The sequence below is a fragment of the Balaenoptera ricei genome, chromosome 11, assembly GCF_028023285.1.
Source record: "Balaenoptera ricei isolate mBalRic1 chromosome 11, mBalRic1.hap2, whole genome shotgun sequence".
NCBI lineage: Eukaryota > Metazoa > Chordata > Mammalia > Artiodactyla > Balaenopteridae > Balaenoptera > Balaenoptera ricei.
In genome coordinates, this window is record NC_082649.1 from 105,497,759 (window position 1) to 105,518,559 (window position 20,801).

The 20,801-nt window shown below is 50.7% G+C and overlaps 1 protein-coding gene across 1 annotated transcript; it reads right to left on the reverse strand.

Moving 5' to 3' along the window:
- Positions 1-3,613: 3,613 nt before the first annotated feature.
- On the reverse strand, positions 3,614-17,462 carry SEC61A1 (SEC61 translocon subunit alpha 1). The gene is made up of 12 exons (XM_059940512.1): positions 17,297-17,462; positions 17,054-17,121; positions 14,509-14,574; positions 14,343-14,421; positions 13,249-13,380; positions 11,132-11,241; positions 10,701-10,854; positions 9,107-9,267; positions 7,742-7,939; positions 7,340-7,531; positions 6,867-6,943; positions 3,614-5,521 (listed from the first exon to the last, which is right to left on the reverse strand). Exons 1-12 carry the CDS (start codon positions 17,301-17,303, stop codon positions 5,335-5,337), a joined length of 1,431 nt encoding a protein of 476 aa, XP_059796495.1. The 5' UTR covers positions 17,304-17,462; the 3' UTR covers positions 3,614-5,334.
- Positions 17,463-20,801: the final 3,339 nt, after the last annotated feature.

Below are 20,801 nucleotides of genomic sequence, written 5' to 3' on the forward strand. Positions count from 1 at the left end.
GCCTGGCCGGCAGGTTGGAGCCCAGGGGCCCAGCGATGGAGGCGATGGAGGCTGAGGCCAGGGCCGGGCAGGGAGGGAGTGTGTGTCCGAACGCGCACGTGGGGAAGGAGCAGTCAGGGAAAGCTTACTGAGCTGGGCTTTTAATTAAAAAAAAAAAAAAAAAAAAAAAAAAAATATATATATATATATATATATATATAAAATATATATATAAATATATATATGAACATGGATCAAAATGTAAAAAGTGCAAAGCGGTGTAGGTGAACAATCCCCTTCGCCCCCTGCCGTCAGCCACCCTATGCTTCGCAGCATTTATTAGGAAAAATTTCAAAGATAAGGAAAGTTGCAGGGCTCTGGAGCAGAGAGGAGAGAATGGGCAGAGGCCTGGGCTTTACTACGTATCCACGACTTAGCACTACTCTGAGTGAAACAAATCAGACACAGAAAGACAGATACCTATGATCCCACTTATATGTGGAATCTAAAAAACAAAACAAAAAAAACCAAGCTCGCAGATACAGGGACAGATCGGTAGTTGCCAGAGGCGGGAGGGAGGGGCTGGGTGAAATGGGTGAAGGGGTCAAAAGGTACAAACTTGCAGTTATAAAATAAATAAGTCCTGGGGATGTAATGTAGAGCATGGTGATGATAGTGAATAACACTGTATTGCATATCTGAAAGTTGCTGAGAGACGTCTTAAAAAGTTTTCATCACGAGGGAAACAAATGTGTAACTGTGTTTGGTGTTGGATGTTAGTTAACTAGACTTACTGTGGTGATCATTTTGCAATATATACAAATGTTGAATCATGTTGTACACCTGAAGCTAATATAATGTATGTCAATTATATCTCAATTTTAAAAAGGAAAAAAAAGTTGCAGGAACCTGTGAATACCCGTATCCCTATCACCTGGGTGATCTCCATCTTCCCTCCATCCTTCAGTCCATTTTTATCCTGTCTTAAGCATTTCACAGTCAGTTGCAGACATCAGGCCACATCATGCATATGTACTTTTAATACTAAAGCATATGTACAATTACCTAGAGTTGGATATTAGTTTGTTTGTTTTTTAAAAGGTTAAATGTATACACAGTGAACTGCACTAACCCTAAGTGGACAATTCCATGAGTTTTGACAAATGAAACCCAAGTCGTGTCAAGCATGTTCCTGTCACCCCAGAAAGCTCCCTTAGGCCTCTGCCCAGTCACTCTCCAACACACTAACCAGAGGCATCACTGTTCTGGTTTTTCCCACCTCAGATCAGCTTTGCCTGCTCTGCAACATTGTAAAAATGGGATCATAGCGTGTGGACATCTCTTTTGTGATTGGTTTCTTTCAACCGCCTTTGAATAGTGAGATCCCAGCCCTTGTGTCAGCAGTTGTTGTGACGTTGGAGTGTGATGCTGTGTGGGGTAGTGCTGTTTGTTCATCCATCTTTTTGTACGAGTCTCTGGGTGGCATCCCATCTTATTTCTCTGGGGTAAATACCCAGGAGTGGAATAGCTGAGCATAGGATACGTAGCTGTTTAGCTTCATGAGAACTTGCTAGGCCTTTTCATGACGTACGGTCAATTTTTTATCCCTCCCCTGACTCTACCTTTAAACACAAATAGTAGCACGCATTGTTCTGCTTCTTGTCTTTTTTTTTCCCCTCAACAGCACATCCTGGAGTTTCTTCTAACTCAGGATGTAAAGGATATTCTCCAAGTTCCTTTCCACAGAAAGGAGGTGCTGTAATTTATTCTCTCCCCTTCTTACGGGCTTTTAGATGTTTCTGTCCTTATTGAGCTGGGCTTTGCAGGATGAACAGGAGTTTGGCAGGCAGACAGACAGAGGGAAACTGCGGCAAGGCCCAGAGGCTTGGTGGGCACCACAGAACCCCAACTGTTAGGACGTGGCTTTCTGAGGGCGGACACAGCTCTCGCCCCGTGTAGCCCGGGGCCTGCTGTGTGCTGGGTGAAAGGAACGGGTGACATGGAGGTGTGCTGGCCACAGGCTCGGGGCGGGGTGATGGCACGTCCCAGAGGGTTTGGGGCAGGGGAGTGAGGGGGGCACTGCCCGAGGGACAGTCCGTCTGGGACTCTCCGGAACCAGGCAATGGTGCGTGTTGCAGTGTGCGCCAAGGCTTCTGCTGACCCTTGGACGTTGTCACACGCCCACCCCCTGACTCTCCCGTCAGGAAGCCAGCCTCTAACCTGGGCCATGGGCTGACCCCTCGGGTGGAGATGGGCAGCTCACCCGTTTCCCCTACATGTGAGCTTGCTGAAGACTCAGCCTGGTGGGGACTCGGCCCAGGAAAGGCCTTCAGCGGGCGGGGGCGGGGTCAGCAGGTAGGGGCCGGCGGTGGGCCTGGAGCAGGGCCGGCTGACTGGAGTGGGGCGCGTTTCCCCGGGCCCCAGTCCTCGCTCCGACGAGGCCCCTGGCAGAGGTGCCTGCAGGAGGGGCTGTGCGACCGTTGGCCGCAGTCTAGTTCCCGGGGCCTGGTTCTTCTCGGGAGCCGTGGGAGGACGAGTTCTCCTGTTGGCGGTGGCTGGTGCACGGCCTGCCCCACAGGGGACGAGGGCTGCCCCACGGCTGCCAGCACAGAGGCCACAGGCAGGCAGTGAGGGCCGAGGGGCAGCCCACATCACCTGAGCCACGCACGCGCCCACCGTACCACACGTGGCCTTGCTCGCACGGGCTCTGCTCCCGGCCACGGGCACAGCCACACTGCCAGGCAGTGAGGGGATGCATGCTTCCTGCGGGCAGGAGCTTTTCTGACTTGAGTTTCTGGAGGTCCGAACAGGGCCGCCTGCCTGCTCGCCTGGCTCCTGTGGCCGCGCGGCTTGCACAGGCCAGGCCCCAGGCCCTGTCCCTCCAGGGCTCCCAGAGGACCTCCTGCCCCGGCTGCACGGCACCTCAGAGATCAGATTTCCAATACGAGGTCTAAGGCTCTGTCTGCGTGGGAACTCCGAGGCTGAGCCGGCTCAGGAGGAAGGCTGGCCACGTGTCCTCGGGGGCCACGGAGGAGAGGGTGGTGGTGGAGGACTTGGGGTGAGGCCTCGTCCGGACGGGCGTGTCGGCTTCACAGCGTGGGCGAGCGGGAGGTTTTCTCTCACTTCACCCTGGAAACACCTGCCATTCGGCTCAGTGGAAAGTCGGGAGCCTTTCTGCACAGCACATCCAAGGGAGCAGCCACTGCCGTCCACAAGATGCCGGGGGCCCAGGGCGGGGCGGAGACCCTCCCAGGCCTACAGGTTCGGTGTGTGTAAGGTCGCTCGTCTCAGCCAAGGGCAGCAGTGCCTCCTAGCCTGGACTTGGAGAGCTGGAGGGCGCTGCGCTCACAGGACAGACGTCGCCCCACCGTCCATTCCTGGGGGTGCTGGAACAGCCCACGCACTCAGCACCAAACACCCGAGCGTGCAGTTGGCACCATCACCAGGACAAGGAAGCTTTCCAGGCACACGCCTTTCTGAGGAGGGACTTCCATTGAGGCGGGACCTGGGAACCCCGTGCAAAACCAGGGCCCAAGCCTCACCCCGCACACCCCCGAAGGCACCCAAGGCTCCACCCTCCTCTCACTGGCCTCGGTAACACAGGAGAACTGAAAACCAAGAGACCACCACCAGGTGGCTTGTAAAAAGTTGGCTTTATTTGTCTCTTAGTCACCTTATCTCAGTTATGCCATTTTGGCGTCCACAGTGACAGTCCCCTGAAAGCTGGGGTCAGCCCCACCCCCCAGCGACCAGTGACCGCAGGGCAGGAGCCCGAGCCACGCAGTGGTCAGAGGCTGCAGCAGGGCTGCAGGGGCGTCAGGTCTCCGCTCGGGACTGGGTCGGACAAGGCCACGTGTGGTACAGTGGGCGCCCTGGCTTGGGGTCGATGGGCTGTGGGCCCATCCGGGCTCTGCCGCCAACTTGCCGGGTGGTGCTGGGCAAGTCTCTTCTTGCCCCTCGCTTGGCCTGTCTCCTGGGCAGCACAGCCAGTGAGGTCTCAGGGCCCCTGTGGACTCAGGCGGGTGCCAAGCTGGCCACCTTGACTGGCTCTGTGCTTTGAAGGCCGCTGTGCGCTGCTGCTGGTGGGGTCTGCTTTCTCCGCGGGGCAGGGAGAAGCCCTCAGGCTGCGGAGCTCACCTCTGCTGTCTCTGCGGCCAAGCGCTGCTGGTCCCCGAGAGGGGCCTCCCTAAAGGCCTTAAGAGAAGGTTCTAATTCCTAAGGTCTAGATGACCTGTTATTGCAAACAATTTATCTTAGACATAATTGCGAGTCTTTCCATATAAACATGGGTGAAACGTGGCAAAAAAAAAAATCTCTCTGACCCTGATTTCACCATGGATTTCACATGGAGGGCCTGGGCCCTCCTCTCTGCTGGGCAGTTTTGGTGAAAGCAGAGATCAGAGCTATCTTGTCATTTACTTCACTTGTGTTTGGTCCTAAGCACAGTAAAAATCTTCTAAAAAAATACCAGTGGGAAGTCTTCAGCCTAGAAGGTAGCATCTGAGGCCAGCCACAGCACCTCCCCTCTCGGGAGGCGAGTGGGAAGGGACACACCATGGAGAACAAGTTCAGTGACAGCGGGAGGAACTGGAGAGCCAGCACCTCAGGGTCCTCCGCACGATGTCCACTAGCTCGGCCAGGCTCGACTATGCAAAGCTGCGGCATCGAGGCCCGGCTCCATCACTGAAGAGAGAGACGGCACAGCCAGGTCAGCCCACAGGCACAGGCAGAAAAATGCACAGATGGGCGTGGTCTTCTGGAAATTCGTTCCTCTCTTTTGGAAGAAGCTCTGTCCTAAAAAACAACTTTTAAAAGGGAAAACAATTGTGTCTTCCAGAGAACCCGTTTTAAGCCAGATGTTCCCGCCTGACTGTGAAGGGGACACGCCAGGGCGCAGCCCACACACACCGGAAGACACATGCCCTGCTCCCAGGCGCTCGCCCTCCTGCCACCCGAGACGGAGACATTTCAACACTGCTTGTGCTTCTAACCAACAAGACATGCCCTTCGGGGGGGAGCAGCCGAGACCACTGCAGTCGCCGACAGCACTGAGAATGTGCAAAGGTTAACACAAAAGTGACGCGGACACAGGGGACAGTCACTTCTGGCAGTCAGCTGAGTAAGACCTCACTTCTACAGTTCTGTTGCCAATGCCAGAATGAAAAGCGAAATTGCAAATTGAAAAATTTCTAGCACTTTAGAAAGTGGAATGAAAGAATGTGAAATTCAAACAGGTGATTAAACCAAAGTCCTCAGGCCACAGCAGCACCCCCGAGACAGCGCCCACAGCGTGGCGTCCTTGCTCCCTTGGCCGTCGTGGAGCACGCCGCCTCTGCCTGGTCCAGGAGGCACGGCTCAGAACAGAAGGGCCCCCATGCTGCCGACCTCACTCTGCTCCTTGACGAAGATTTCAAAGTACTGGTAGATGATGGTAACCGCAAGCAGGATGCCGGTTCCAGACCCAATGGCACCCAGGAAGTCAGCCAGCACGGAGAGGGCCCCGATGCAAAGCCCGCCGAAGGCCGCGGCCGTGGGGATGTACCTGGGGAGGGAGACGGGTCAGCCACGGGCCGCCAGCAGATCCCTCCAGCCTGGCCTCCCTCGCCCAGGCTACAGGAAGGGCCGGGCAGCCGACCTGCTTACCTCTGAGTTAGGAACCGGACTCCTCTAGGAGTCACTCCACGGCCCCCATAAAGTCTCATCTACTCACACCTTAATGGTCTGGACTAGGGCTTGCTGTCCAGTAAGTGGCCACACGAGTCACATGTGGCTAGTGAAATGGGACCAGTCCAAAGCAGATGTTGAAAACATCACATGAGATTTTGAAGACAGGAACATAAACTATCTCATTATGACTTTTCTTATGTCAACTTGAAATGAGAGTCTGGATATATTGGGTTAAATAAAATGTATTCTTAAAATTAATTTCACCTGTTTCTTTTTGCTTTCTTTTTTATTAAGAGATAATGGACATATAACATTTTATTAGTTTTAGGTGTATCTTTTTACTTTTTTAACGTGGCTACCAGAATACTTAAAATTTCACATGCATCTTGCATTATATTTCTATTCAACAGCAGTATAAATTCAGCTTCAGAGAATTCTTAAGGGAATGGACAAAATTGCCCAGCATCTCTGATAGGAATCAGAAAATGATCTGGCATTTGCCATACTGACTTGCAGTTGAGGTGAGCGAGCTATGGTCCCCAGGACAGACCTGGTCCTGATTACAAAACCTGATCCTGTAAACAGACTTCTACAGGAAACCATTCACGTTCATCCAGCGATGGTGGAAGAAATTGAGTTGAAATAAGTTGGCTTAAAAGTCTAAGACACTCACTACGGCCAACCCGGCTGCCCAAGAGGCAGCCCCACTGTGAGGGGAGAGGCCTGCAGACTGCGGTGCTCTCCGCACCCCCACCTTCCCCACAGCGGGTCACCAAGTGCCGGCGGCCTCTCCTGTGTCCCCGGGTTACTGCCCCACCGGCCCCCAGCACCTCTGCCCAGACTCACGACGTCCGCCCCGCCCGGTGGGTCTCAGCCTCCGGCGCTGACCTTCCGGATGCTGAGCCCTCCCTGCGCTCTCTGCCAGCCTCCCTAGCCTCACCCGAACTCGACGCCCCCCGCCGCCTCCTGGAGGGCCCCCGCACGACCTGCCTGCAGCACGCTGCCCGCGGGAGCGCGGCGAGGTCCCGCGCGGTCAGCAGCCTCAGCAGCCGCCCCGCGGCCACCTGGACACACGCTCTGTCTCCCTCTGTGTGGCTGCCTCTGAGGAGAGGTGCCGCGTGCGCTGATTTGCTCTGTCCAGCACCCAGCCCTTAGCAAGCGCATCGATACTGGAAGGCCCGGGGAAGTCCGTCAGCCTGCCAGGGCCGGCCAGCACTCACCGGTTGAGCTCGTGGACCATGGACGTCTCTCGGTGGCCCCTCATCACCATCTGCTGCTCCTTCAGCTGCTTTGCAACCTGCGTGATGCCCATCAAGGGGAGGACAACGTTCAAGTTCAGACGTGGAGTCGAGGGCCAGGTAGACAGTTCACGGTGGTACCAGCCACAGACTCCCCTCCCCGGCACCCTAACGACATCGGTGAAGGTAACTTTAAAACTGCCACAAAGATGTCAGATGAGAAAGTCTAGTTTTAGTTTGGCTGCAGCTTCGCAGGCGAGCATGGATTCATTTACCCTGGGCTCCGTCCACGGCCATGAACGCTCTGGAACCGGCCCTAACGAGGACAAAGCGCCGCGCGCATTCACAGGCCACCATCCCAGGAGGGGGGACAGGCCGAGAGCCCTGATGCCACTTGCAGGAGGGAAACACCGGTCCCCGGCTGGCCCCCCCCAGAAGCTGTCGCTCACACTCACGTCTTTGGCAGAGGAGCCCGAGACCTCAATCCACGTCTTGGAGAAGAAGGCACAGGAGCCCAGCATGAACACTATGTACACGACAGCGTGGACGGGGTCTTCCAACACGGAGCCGAAAGACTCGGGAGGAGACAGGTAATAGCAAAGGCCACCAACGGGATAGGCGCGTGCTGGGCCGCCAGAGGAAGTGTCCTGGGAGGATTCGCGAGAGCCTGTGAGTGCCGTTCCCCACCTCAGCCGCAGGGCAAAGACACTTCTGAGCGGGTGGGAAAGAACAGCTTTGCCCAAGTGCCCACAGTGCAGGCTTCTTACCGAAAAGAAACCTTCACGTGAGCTTGTAATAGGCACAATTAGAAAGCATCTCTGGGTGAAACATCTGGCTTCTGAAGCCGCTGTACTTACCGACCAGGTGCCCAGCAGGCTGACCAGCAGGTTGCCACTGAAACGGGCGGACAGCATCTGGGAGATGACGTAGAGGTTGGAGACGAGGGCGGACTGCAGGATGATGGGGATGTTGGAGGTGTAGAAGAGCTTGATGGGGTAGGTGTTGTACTGGCCTCGGTAGCGGGCCGACTTGATGGGCAGGTCCACGCGGAAGCCCTGAGAAGCCAACAGAGCCAAACGCCCTCACTGCCTCGCTCCAGCCACGTGCCAGGCGTGCCCCCAGGGAGCTGCCCCAAGCGGCGGTGCCCAACCCCCACACCCCCTCCCCAGCCAGCACTGCACTCGGGGGCACACCGACAGAAGGGTCCCGACAGGCTGGCTTAAAATGCCCCCGAGCACAGCACAGTGTTCTGTCAAAAACAAAGCCCACCACGTCGTAGCCACATCTACGTGGAATACGCAGGAAGTTCTGACGGGCGCTCCAGCGCCCTCCCCGAGCCCCGACCGAGGCCGGACGGGGCCGCCACGCCCTCGCCTCGCAGCCAGCACGGCCACCTTCAGGGTGTTCTTCGTCATTACAGAAAACCTAGGCTCCTCTACTTTCCTATGAACGTAACCTCACCCTCTGAAACCCCTGGAGAATAGAAACGGTTTCCTTTATGTACTTTTTACAACCTCCCAGTGCCTAGAACAGAGTTCAGAATATAGAAGATTTAAAATAAAATCTTAACAATCCGACCCCAAGCCCGGGAAGAGTTAGCCTGTCATTCACCAGGCATCGGACTAAGAGTCTTGGCTGAAGGAACAGATGTGTTCAGTCCTCAGCATGTGGTGGTATAAATACCTCTTCACAAGCATTAAACTGCTTTCTCAACTGCTGTCCCTTCTTCTCTTTTCAATGAATGTCAGGATACAAAGCGGCTGATCAGAGAATACAAAGACCAATCCAACTACAGAAAAGCAACGGGCAGTTCAGGTCTCTCATTCAGAAGCAAGTCACGCAGACTCAACAGGTCTCAGGAGGATGAGGACACAGCCTAAAAGCACCTACTAACTTGGGTAAGACAGCAGTGAGGCCTTAGGCTTTGATTACTCTTCACTTCTCTTGAGCTGTAAGACCTTGAAAAAAAATCTTCTCTATTTGCTGACAGTCCCAACCCACAGGAACACGGTTTCAGAAACGTTATATCTGCCTCAACTGTGTTAGTTCAGGCAAGTGCCCGTGATGCCACGGAACCTGCTCCTTCAAATGCCATTTCATCATTTCAGTGCGATACGATGGGTCACACTACCCCTGGGGTGTGGATGTGGGACACGCCCACCAAGCCCTTCTGAACCTTAAATGCAGATGTCAAAACTCCCCAAGGTTGGATCTGAACGCACCTGGAAGTAGATGACCACTGCAAAGACAAAGATGGTGGCGATCAGATTCATGAGGTTGGGGAGATTCTGGCGGTAGAACGCCTCGCGAAGGGCCCGGACCTTGTCTGTGCGTGTGGCCAGCAGGTGGAACAGTGCAATGATGGCGCCCTCAAACTCCATTCCTGTTACAGGCGAAGGTAAAGGAACAAGCAACTCAATTTGGCTCTAAGCTTACTAGTGGCCAAAACCGAGAGGAGATGGAATTAGTTCTGTGACTCACAGTGCCTGCTCCTATAACCACAGGGACACAGGGAGGGCTCTCAGCCCTCGTTTGTTTCTTCTGTAGAGATTTCAACCTGCAGAAACAGGCTATTCTACCTCTTTGAATTAACTGATCTTATTTTCTTGGCTTGTGAGTCAATGGCCACCAGATGTGTGGAACAATCAACTGCGAAGTCCTAACAGCAGGGTCTGCTGAGCTCCAGCCGAAGGGGTCCTGCCTGAGGAGGGGCTCAGAGCTGCCTAACCCACGTCCCTGGGGACTCCCGGGCAGCACAGCCCCCCAGCTCTGGGGTGCAGGCTGCCCGCACGAGGCGGGCTTGGGCTCTCGGCTCCTCACACCGACGGCCAAGCAGAAAGGACAACACGTGTGCCTACCACACGGCCGATCTCTAGCGGAGTTCACGCCCTACCACAAGAGGGTGCCCAGGGATGCAGGCCAGCGACAGAGCCAGGAAAACACAGCCAGGAAGCAGAGCAAGCTCGACAGAGGCCCAAGGAAAAGAGCAAGAATGGCCTTCTTTGGTCTGGGGACCTATTTTTAGTCTCACTAATGAGATTATGTGGTCTCTGCAGGTCAGGGACTCTGTTTCCAGCATTCACTTCAAAGAAGAGTCAAATGTGCATGAATATTTATTTCTCACGGGACTCTTTTGAGTGAATAACATATTTAGTGATGAAAAAAGCTGATTTTCCTTTCCTAATAAGTCATACTTCCCTGAATGTTTAGAACTTTACATTGAAAACATCCTCTGTAACAAGATTTCCTTGGCACTCTTCGTGGGTATTAAGATAGAATACTCACATTCGCCAAGCATCTACTGTGAGCCAGGCATCACACGATTTCATGTTATTTCTCATTGAATCCTGGCAACCAAGGGCACAGCCAGCATCTGAACCCAGCTCATGAGCACCAAAGTTCCTGCCTCTTTTACAAAGTTGCCCTTTGCATAACCAAGTGTTTTGGTTCAGTGATTTCATTTTTAGAAACTTATTTACTGAGAGCAACTGTCAAAACATGTAAAGATGAACATATGAGGATGTTCACCGTCTCACTGCTGTAATAGCAGCAAAGGCTGGAAACAACCTAGACGTCCACCAGAGGAAGGCTTGTTGAAAGAACCTGCTTCATCCTTGCAGTGAAATCCACACTGTGCTCAGAAAAATGAGGCAGGATAACGTACTCTGGCAGGGCGAACGTCTATGACGTACTCTTAAGGTGAAAAATGCAAGTTACATATCATCATGAGCATAAACCCGTGTTTTAAAACACTTTACAGATGCACGGAGAAAAATCAGGAGAGGTACCGATGGAACCCTGTCCCCAGGGTCTCACCTCGGCCGGTGTTGACGGTGGTGGGGCTGAACGCCTTCCACACGATGGTCTCGCAGATGTTTGTGGCAATGAAGAGGGAGATCCCAGAGCCCAGGCCGTACCCCTTTTGCAGAAGTTCATCCAAAAGCAGGACAATTAGGCCAGCAACAAAGAGCTGTGAATGTTAAACAACAAAAGTAAAGAAACGCAGAGACTGCACTGCTGCTCCCCACGGCGTGGTGCTGTCCCCCGTCAGGAACTGGCTTCTCTGCCGTGGGCCCTGAAGGCTGAGGGGACACTGGCTGGTGGAGGCTCCTCTGTGAATTCAGAAGGGCAAGCACAGGGCTCGGGCTTCTTCTCAGGAAGAGGTCCTTTTATGCTCGATTCAGATCTGTTGTTTGGCAAGTGTGGGTGTGAGGGCGCCTCGGAAGGGGGTGCCGGCCTAACCTTACCTGTATGGTGATCAACAGGCAGATCCCAGCGCCCATTTCAGAAGGGTCTCCGTACATCCCTGTCATCACATACACGATGGACTGGCCGATGGTAATGATCATGCCAAACACTAGGAATCAGAAGAAAGCTGTTCTCAGGGTGGGCCACCCCACGGTCCTAGAGGAACCACTTACCAGACACCAGCTCCGTGCCGGGCACTGGGAGAACAAAGGTGAACACGACTGACCCTGCCCCCAAGGGGCTCGTCCAGGAAACGCTCAGCAACTGCACGGTCCAAGTGACAAGAATACACAAAAACTCAAACGCTTGCAACAAAAGCGCGTGAGCTCTTTAATTCCACCTCCTCCTAAATTCACTTCTCTTCGGTGACGGGAGGAGAGAAACAGTTGAAGCATGACAGACCTGCTTCTTATGACAGGTGTTGAAGACAACACTCAGAGGCACCCCAACCTGCAGCCCCCATGCTCAGGGCATCAGGTAGCTCGGGTTCTGGGAGAACCACTCGCCCAGGCCACCCGACAGGCTCGTGCTTCAGGTCTGGGTCCAGGGCACAGAACACTAACTGGGATAAAGTAATCCCTTCCCAGTTTGTTTAACGTGTTAGTTAAGGAAAGAACTCACAGTGCCACCAATTCACTTAGCCCACTTCTCCTGCCACAAAGCTCTCCTAAGGGAGGTTCTCCTTTTAGTAGATGGTCTTGTATCCTGTATCATTCACTACACTTCATTGTGACACACAATGGAATCCACTCATTTTTACTGAGTCCACGATGCTAGATGGATCTCTTAGTATGGGACTGGGCTTCAATTTCAGCTTTTCTGCTTAGTTTGCCAAAAAAATAAAATTTTACTCCAAAGTGCCTGTCAAATATAGTCCCTATTTGAATTCTTAAGAAGTGCTCAATAAGACTGAATTCTTAAGGCAGAAAAAACAGCAGAGAAAAGCTACAAAAATTGTCTAAGACCAAGGAGGAAACAGCTGATTTGTACTTCTGACAAATAACACACATATATGTTTAAAAATCCTGATTTGTATCTGAAACTGACAAGTTTAAGTTAGATTACTCTTTCTTACTCAACTCTTTAAACCTACTAACTTAAGATCTGTAAAACATGCTGGTATGGAAGAAAATATAACTGGGTAGGAAACTGCAAATATCATTTCCTAATTAATATATGTCAGTTCAGGGCTTCCCTGGTGGCGCAGTGGTTGAGAATCTGCCTGCTAATGCAGGGGACACGGGTTCAAGCCCTGGTCTGGGAAGATCCCACATGCCGCGGAGCAACTAGGCCCGTGCGCCACAACTACTGAGCCTGCGTGTCTGGAGCCTGTGCTCCGCAACAAGAGAGGCCGCGATAGTGAGAGGCCCGCACACCGCGATGAAGAGTGGCCCCTGCTTGCCACAACTAGAGGAAGCCCTCGCACAGAAACGAAGATCCAACACAGCCAAAAATAAATATAAAAATAAATAAAAGATTACTATAAAAAAAAAATATGTCAGTTCAGTCAGGCTGAACTTGGTGAATTCTGATGACTGGTCATTGTTACCAGTGCCGCTTATTATTTACTACTGTGCAAGTATCATGATTATCCCCATTTTTATAGATGAAGAAACTGGGACATAAGAACTGTCATCTAACTTTGCCCCAAAGTCACAGAGCTGGTAATTGGCAGAGCTAAGTTGAGAGGACCATCCTTCCCCTAAGATGAATCCTTTTAAACTCCCAGAAAAAAGAAATACAACCCTTGCCAAGTAACTACTACATGCCAGGCACTCACTGATGTTTTACACACATTATTCAAATGAATTCTTCCAACAGCTCTGAAGGAGACATTATCTCCTTCTAAGTGCTAAGGAAACTGTGGCGGCGGAGGGCGACCTCCCTGGACCATGCAGCCTCGGGGCACGACACCCGTCCCCCGCCTTGTCCAGCCGCCCCAAGTGCTCTCTGGCTAACACAGGCCACGGAGCCAGGCCAGGCAGGGCTGGCGGGCCACGGAGGTTACAACAACCCCCTCCCCCAAAAACCAAAAGGACTTCTGATGCCCCAAACTTTGCAGCAAATTCAAATTCTCAACTACAGACATCTGAACATCATCCAAAATCTCACTTACACTTCTGGGCTCCGTTGAAGAGGGCTCGGTCTTTCGGGGTATCACCAACTTCAATTATTTTGGCGCCAGCCAAGAGCTGCATGATGAGGCCGGAGGTGACAATGGGAGAGATACCCAGCTCCATCAGTGTGCCTTAAGGAAAGGGGGAGGCAAAGTACAACCGAAGTTAGCATGGAGAAGCAAGACGTTATTAAGAAAATGAATGAGCGAAACTGGACCGTGTGCCCCTGATACAAACCCAGTGTGTTTCAGTTTGCCAGCAGTATTTAATTCAGAGAATAACCCCAAAATATCAGCAATCAGAGGGTAATTCAATTCATTCTGTTCAGTCTGCCAGGTAACATCTTATTCTGTTTAGGGAATCACATGGCATTTAAACTGATCGCTGCATTTAAATTCACCGTAAACAGATTCATGCTGGTTGTACAGAGATAAGAAAGGTTCGTCTCTTCATCAGTTAATAAGAAAGGATAACATTCAAATAATTTCCAGAGTCTGGAAAGGAGGCCAGTACAATTCTATCTAGTTGTGAATAAACCTCTATTTCCATTATGCTAAAATGGGCTATACTTCCAACTGATTTGGAACTTAATTTGAAACGTATTTTAAAAATGAGTTAATCAAAAGCAGTTATCAGCATAAGCATTCAAAATCCCGCTTCACCCCAAGTAGGTAACTGGTTAGAGTATACAATACACTGTTATATATTTATTTTTTTTGGGACATGTATATGTAACCTGTAGATGTGGAAAAGACGCAGCTGAGAAACAAATTACATATTCTAAAGAATGTTATCAAAACAGGAGACAGATAGGTAGAAATGTCATCATTTCAGCTGTTTAAAAAGCATTCTAGTTTTTCCATGTTTTAAGAAATTCTCTATGATGTAGACTTATCTTGCTGTTACAGGTTTTGTACTGCATTCAAAGCAACTCTGAATAGGATGACATGCCTGGGTGCTGAAGCTGGCATTTACTAAGGCTGTGTTTCAGCACAGCACGCTCTGAACCCTATGTAAAGCCAAGGCCGGTACTTTAACTGAAGGAGGCCAGTGAAGCCCGCACAGTACAGGGGATGCAGAGGGCCAGTCCTACCTCTGTTAGAGGCGAGGATCACTCTCATCCAATAGAAAGGGTCGGCTGAGTCTGAAGACATGATTCCAAACAGGGGGATCTGGAAACAAGCAGAGAGCAGCCCGCACACTTGTCTCCGGCCCCTCACATCCCCACCCCGACACTGGAACACCAAACGCGCGCTCACCTGGCAGCACACCAAGAAGATGAAGAGGGTGATGGCGGTCCATAGCACTTTCTCCTTAAACTGAATCTACAGAAGAATAGAGCCAATTAAGGAAACAAGTTATCTTCGTAAGCAGATTAACAGAAACAGACTCTGATCAGACCCCTTTCTCTGCTCACCAGAGGAGCCCTGAACACTCCAAACCATGCACCAAGCGTAAGTACATGTATTGCGTGCTTTCTATGCACAAGGCACAGATGCAAAGACCTTCGTGTGCATCATCTCATTTAATCCTCACACCACGTTAACGTTATCTTATTATTTTCCAACAAGAAAACTGAATCTTAGAAAAGCTAAGTAATTTGTCCCAAATCCCACAGCTGCAATGGGTTTGACTCCAAAGCCTGTGCTCTTAACCATCAGCATGAACAGTTCAGGATCAGACCCAAGATCAAAGAATGTTGCAATAGAAAGGGATTCCCAAATCAGACCAGCCTTTACAACACATGAGCAATGACTTCTCATTTGATAAGGTTTTGTAACTGACAAAATCTTGTTATTCTGGAGTCAACTAATTTGCAATCTGTGATTGTTTCTTTGTGTATTCTCCATGGATTTAGGGTAGAACAATGTAATAAACACTGGAAGGGTGAAAGAGAGCTGCGTGTTCAACCTACTCACTAACTACTAGTAGCATCTGTTTAACTTTAGGATAGGTGACTCTTCAGTCATCTTATGGATGACCAATAAGCATCATTAGGGAAGCTGAGACCCCCTGCCCAAGGCTCCTCTGCTCTAAAACCTAAGTGTCTTCACTAGCACCTGCTGCCTGCACAGCAAGAATGGCTTTAAAGGACTTAAAAAAACACACAGCAATTATTGTGTGGACTAAGGATCTTAACATGGAAATACCTTGTGAGCGACGGTACTAAATGGACAAAATCGTGTTCTTAAAAAACACTCTTTTAAGCTGCAGTCTGAATGAGCATGGAGTCGAAGTCCTGGCTCTCTGGTCAGCATGGGGCCGCAGTGCCTCCGTGTTGACCACTGTAGACAGGCCTCAACAAGACAACCACACAAAGGCGCAGGGACTCGACATTCAGATACTCCACGTGAAGGTGGGGAGAATTCACAGAACTCGTCCTCTGGTCATCTGATCCCACCAAGAAATCAGGAGGAGACCAAGGAGGGCAACACCACGTCAGGCTGACCAGTAACACAACAAGCTTGTATGGAAATGACTCTTTATGGAAAAAGAGTGGACAATTTTTACAAGACTCCTCATTTTTAAGTAACCAAATCTCCTCTCCTGGATGCAGCCAAATTCAACAGCAAAACATCCAAAACTGTTTATCCAAGTCTTGTCACTCTACCTCTTAACAGCCCGCCACCCACCCCCATCTCCTAGGCCACTCCCATAGTTCACTCTCATGGCAGAAGCCCCTCCAGCGCTCTCACCCTCTACCCTACCCCAGAGCAGTTTTCTAATCTGTCCGGCTCCTATGGCTCCCACTGCTTCCCACCCATCCTTTCCGTTCTATCAACACTGAAGCACATCTAACACCCCCCCCGCCCCACCACACTGGTTTTCTCTGCCTTAGCACACTCTATATTTCTTCTTACCCTAGAATTCCTTTCCCTTCCTTCAAGGACACTTCTATTCCTCCTTCAAGGCCGCCATCAGGCATCATGTCTTCCAGGGTTCATCCCTTCTGGAGCCACTGCTGTACCCTGCACATACTGCCACTGCTTCATGCACCACACTCAGTTACAAGGCCAAGGTCACACAGCTATCAAGAGGCTGTGTGAAGGGTGGGTCCCAGGCGGGCCTGCCTCCAGAGCCCCACCATTTCTACCACACTGAGGGCACACACACACACAACTTTGCATATTAGCCCATCAAAGGCAGCACGTATGTGGGGCAGATGCAAAGAACGTCAGAACAGAAACATATTCCTATTAATTCTGTGTAAGAACCCAATGAAACGTTTCTTGTTTCATAGCTTTACTTACACTGGTAACGCTCACTGTCTCGGCCTGAAGCTGTGCAGCAGCGGAAATTCTGATAAAGATTCAACACAGCTCTACATCTCTATCTTTCCATGTTTTAATGCACCTGCTGTAAAAGCAGGGGTCACAAAACGCCCTGATTCTCAGCAAGGTGACGGCCCACGGAAAAGGCGCAAACTCGACCGTACAGAGAAAAGTGCCTGCTCTTAGCTCCTTGTAGCAGCTGGATACAAAAAGCATCTCCTAAAAGAAAGACCCGCCCACGATCAGCTTCTGCGGGAGCTGAAGCGGGAAGGGGCGCTCAACCTGAGTATCTGAGGCTCTCGAGGCGTTACTCACTTAGGCCGGGATCCACCTCGGGACAGAGCAAACCCGAGGCTCTGCCCGCCCGAGTAACTTCCACGGAGAATGCTCCAATTGAAGCTCGGCGGCTCGGTGGAGGCTCCCACCAAGCAGGCCACCCGGACCACTCTCGGGGGAAGGAGGCGTCCACTCGGCGTGTTGGGGCCACTTTAACGGGGTGCAGGCAGTTTTCTCAAGCCTTCCCCGGACTCACCTTCCGCTCCGGCTTCTGAATTTCGGGCAGGATGACACAGAAGGGCTTGATAACTTCCAGAAACTTGACTTTGGGGGAAGAAACAAGAGTAAAGTTAGGGTTGGAGGAGCCCGCGCCGCCCCGGGAAGCCGTCCGCGGGGCCAGGTTGGGCAGGGGCAGGGGCGCGGGCCGGGTGGGCTTCACCGCCGGGGGAGCGAGGTCCCGCCCGCGCCGGCCGCGCCCGGGCTGCCCCGAGGGACTCACTCGCCATGGCGGCGGCTGCTCGGCTCCGGGTCGGGCTCCGGGTCGGGCTCCGGGTCGCGCTCCGGTTCCGCTACGCTCCGACCGAGGCTCCGCTGCCGCCCGTCCTGCTCCGGAGCGCCGCGCCTCGCCGAGAGACACGTCAGTGCTAGCGCCGCGGCAGCCGCTTCCGCTTCCGCTTCCTGCCACGCGCTTCAGCCGCGCGCGCCGCCCACGCCTAGACCACAACTCCCGGCGTGCAGCGGGGCCGCGCCGCCTGTCGGAGGGAGGGCCGGCGGGGCGGGGCGGGGCGGGGCGGGAGGGGCGCGGGGCACGCCGGGACGGGGGTATGCGCCTGCGCAGACTGAGCCGCGAGCGCGGGGCGGGGAAGCTGAGCGGGATGCTGGCTTCCACCAGTTCCTTTCACGGCACCGGTAACTTGTTTCGCTGGTGTAGCCAGTGAGCGCCTTGGGGCCAGCCTGTCCCGGCGCCACCTCGGTGCCCGACGCCCAGCAGGTGCGCGGCGGCGGGGCCGACGGACACCCCTTTGTGGGGTCATTGAGCGAACTTGGGGCCGGTCGGGGCGCGGGCCCCGCCGACGCGGGGGAGGGGATGAGGTCGTGGTCGGGAGGCCCGGGGAGTCCGGGGAGGCCTCCCAGAGGAGGCGTCCCGGGGGAGGAACTGTTGCGAGCACGGCAGGCGCTGTGCCTGCCCGAGATCTCGGGAGAGGATTCCTGCTTGGCTGGAGCCGGGGCTGTGTGAAGGGGAGGGATAAGACTTAATGTTCTTGGGGCCGGTGGGTGGGGCGAGGGGTGCCAGACGGGGCTTTTGAAGTTTATTTCCGAGGCACCTGTGATCACGGGTGGCACGTGATAGGTAATCTAAGGGAAGAGAACTTGTGCTGTCAGCATCTAGAGGAGGTGGGCGCCGCTGCCTGGCGTTAGGGGAGGTTCGTGGAGAGCAGTCTGGAGCTGGACCAGTCGGAGTTGGAGATGCCGATGTGGCTAGATGCTTTCTGCAGTATTAATTTAGGGATTGCTGTTTCTGTTTTTCCTTTCCCTCCCATTTCTAGCAGGTAGCTAGGATTTGCAAATCTTTGCCTCAGGATTTTTTCTAAGACGGGAAGTCCTTTTGTGAAAACCTAATCTATGGGTGGAAAATTCAAATGACTGCAGGAGGCGGGCAGGAACTTCAGTGAAGTGACCCAGGTGTGGCATCACTTGATATGAATTCCTCACATAAAAAAAAGTAAGCACGACTACTGTCATAGGGCTGCTTCTGAGATGCAGCCCCATCTTGCCATCCAGGACCCGTTCTTAATCTCTTCCGGAGTTTTGACCAGAAGCTGAAACTGGCAGCCCTTGGACTCAATTCAGCAGGTAGATCAGAGCTGACATTTAGCCCATATGCACCCTGCACAATACTGATGGTGAAAATATTGAAATGCTTCATGGTAAATAGTATCATAGTAACTGTACAGTCACAATTAGCTAATATAAATTTTCATATAAACTCGGGTTTGTACTGACAGTTTTAGGACGTTAGTACCATAGAAAAAGGGCCTTCTGTTGTAGCCACATCTGAGGAACATCTTGTGTCACTGAAGCGACTGTGGCTAAGTTGCATGTGTTAACAAAACAAATTGCTTTAGGAGAACCACTAAAAATAATTTTGTTAGCATAGTGTAATTCTTTTGAATTACAGTAGCAGGTGTGCAGTGTATTTATACTTATACACTTAAGATTTTATTACAAATGTTAAGAACAAATACTAAAGTGAAGAGGCAACAAAATCTGGATAAATTTTTTAATAGTTTCATATATAATAAATGTGAGTCTTGTTAATCTGCAGAACAAAGAAGGAATTACAGTAGTAGTGAGTCCCAGCCTGGAACTTGTTTTGATACTGTGCAAGAATCTGCACAAAATGAAACTTGTATTAAATACATTTTATTACATAAAATCTGTATTTCTGGAGTGAAAAATGACGATTTTTTTCAACCAGGCATTTGTGTTAGCGCTGATGACAAAGTTTGGCTGCAAATAGTGCTCAAAAGTTATGTGTTAAAAGATCAAAGTGCTAAACATGTATATTTCATCAGGATGCTGTTAAAACGTGTGGTTCAAGTGAAAAAAATTTGTGCTCATTAATGAGGAAGAAATTTAAAATATAATCAGTGTCATATATTAAACATTTGAAAACTTAAAACTCCCAAAATGTCTTGAAAGTGAAGATAAAGCAGTCAAAAAGATACAGAGGGACTGTCGGAATTTTTAGCACTGCATAAAATTGAGCATTTCCATGAAAATATTTAATAGAACTTCTAAAGGAATAGTATTGATATGGGGGTGGGTACTGTGGACTCACTTTTTACAAAATAGATGTATCTAATGAGAAAACAACTTTTTGGAAAACAAAGCAGTGCATTTTAAATCATCTTCAAGGAAGTTTCATTTGCTTCACATAAAAGTGTTTTAATAATTTGCTTAAAATACAAATTTTAATATTTTGAAGATAAAGGTTTTTGTTGATCTTATGACACTGGGAGCTGCATTTAATACAGTGTATTGAGCTTTCTTGGTGGGAAAAAAAAATATATATATATATACAATGGAAAGATAACTTTTGTAAAAATATCATTGGAATATTTTACAACTTTGAAGAGGTCATTGGATTTTGTACAAAAAGTGCCAGTGAAATAATGCTAGGAAGAGTCTGGAGTTTCAGCCAAAAGTTTAGAAAAAAATGTGGATATTTTAATTTGTCACTAAGTGATCAAATTCAATTAATTTTGGATAAAGCAATACAAGATATAAGTTAAGTAATTCTCATGTTTTTCTCAATAAATTGTATTTCTTACCATGCATCAAATAAATATCAGAAAGAACTGCAAATTAAGTACTGGAAATTGCACCTTGATGGACAGCTTGAAGTGTGAGAGCGGCAGAAGCAGTTTGGAAATCAGTATGTTCTGTGTGTTCACCGTGATAGAAGCTGAAGTGCAGAGGTTAGCCATCGAAGAATATAACTTTAGGAGTGTTGGCCTTAATAAAAGATGTTTTAATGGAAATATCAATATTTTAGCTTTATGAGGAAAATCATAATTATTAGAGCTGACATTGTTTCAGTGGACTCTGGAATGATTGAACATTATTTGTAACGTAATGTTCAATCATAATGTAATGATTGAACAATACTTGTAAATTATTGTAGTCTGGTCAGGCTTCTATAACAGAACACCACAGACTGCGTGACTTCTAAACAACAGAAATTTATTTCTCATAGTTCTGGAGGCTGGGAGGTCAGGGCGCCAGCACGCCTGGGTTCTGGTGAGAGCCCTCTTGCAGGTTGCAGACCGCCGACTTCTCGTGGCAGACAGCAGAGCAGAGGAAGCAAGCTCTCTTGGGACTCTTACAAGGGCTCTAATCCTCATGACTTCCACCCTTATAACCTCATCTAACCCTAATTACCTCCCAAAGGCCCTGCCTCCTAAAATCATCACATCGTGGGGGTAGGGGGGTAAGGCTTT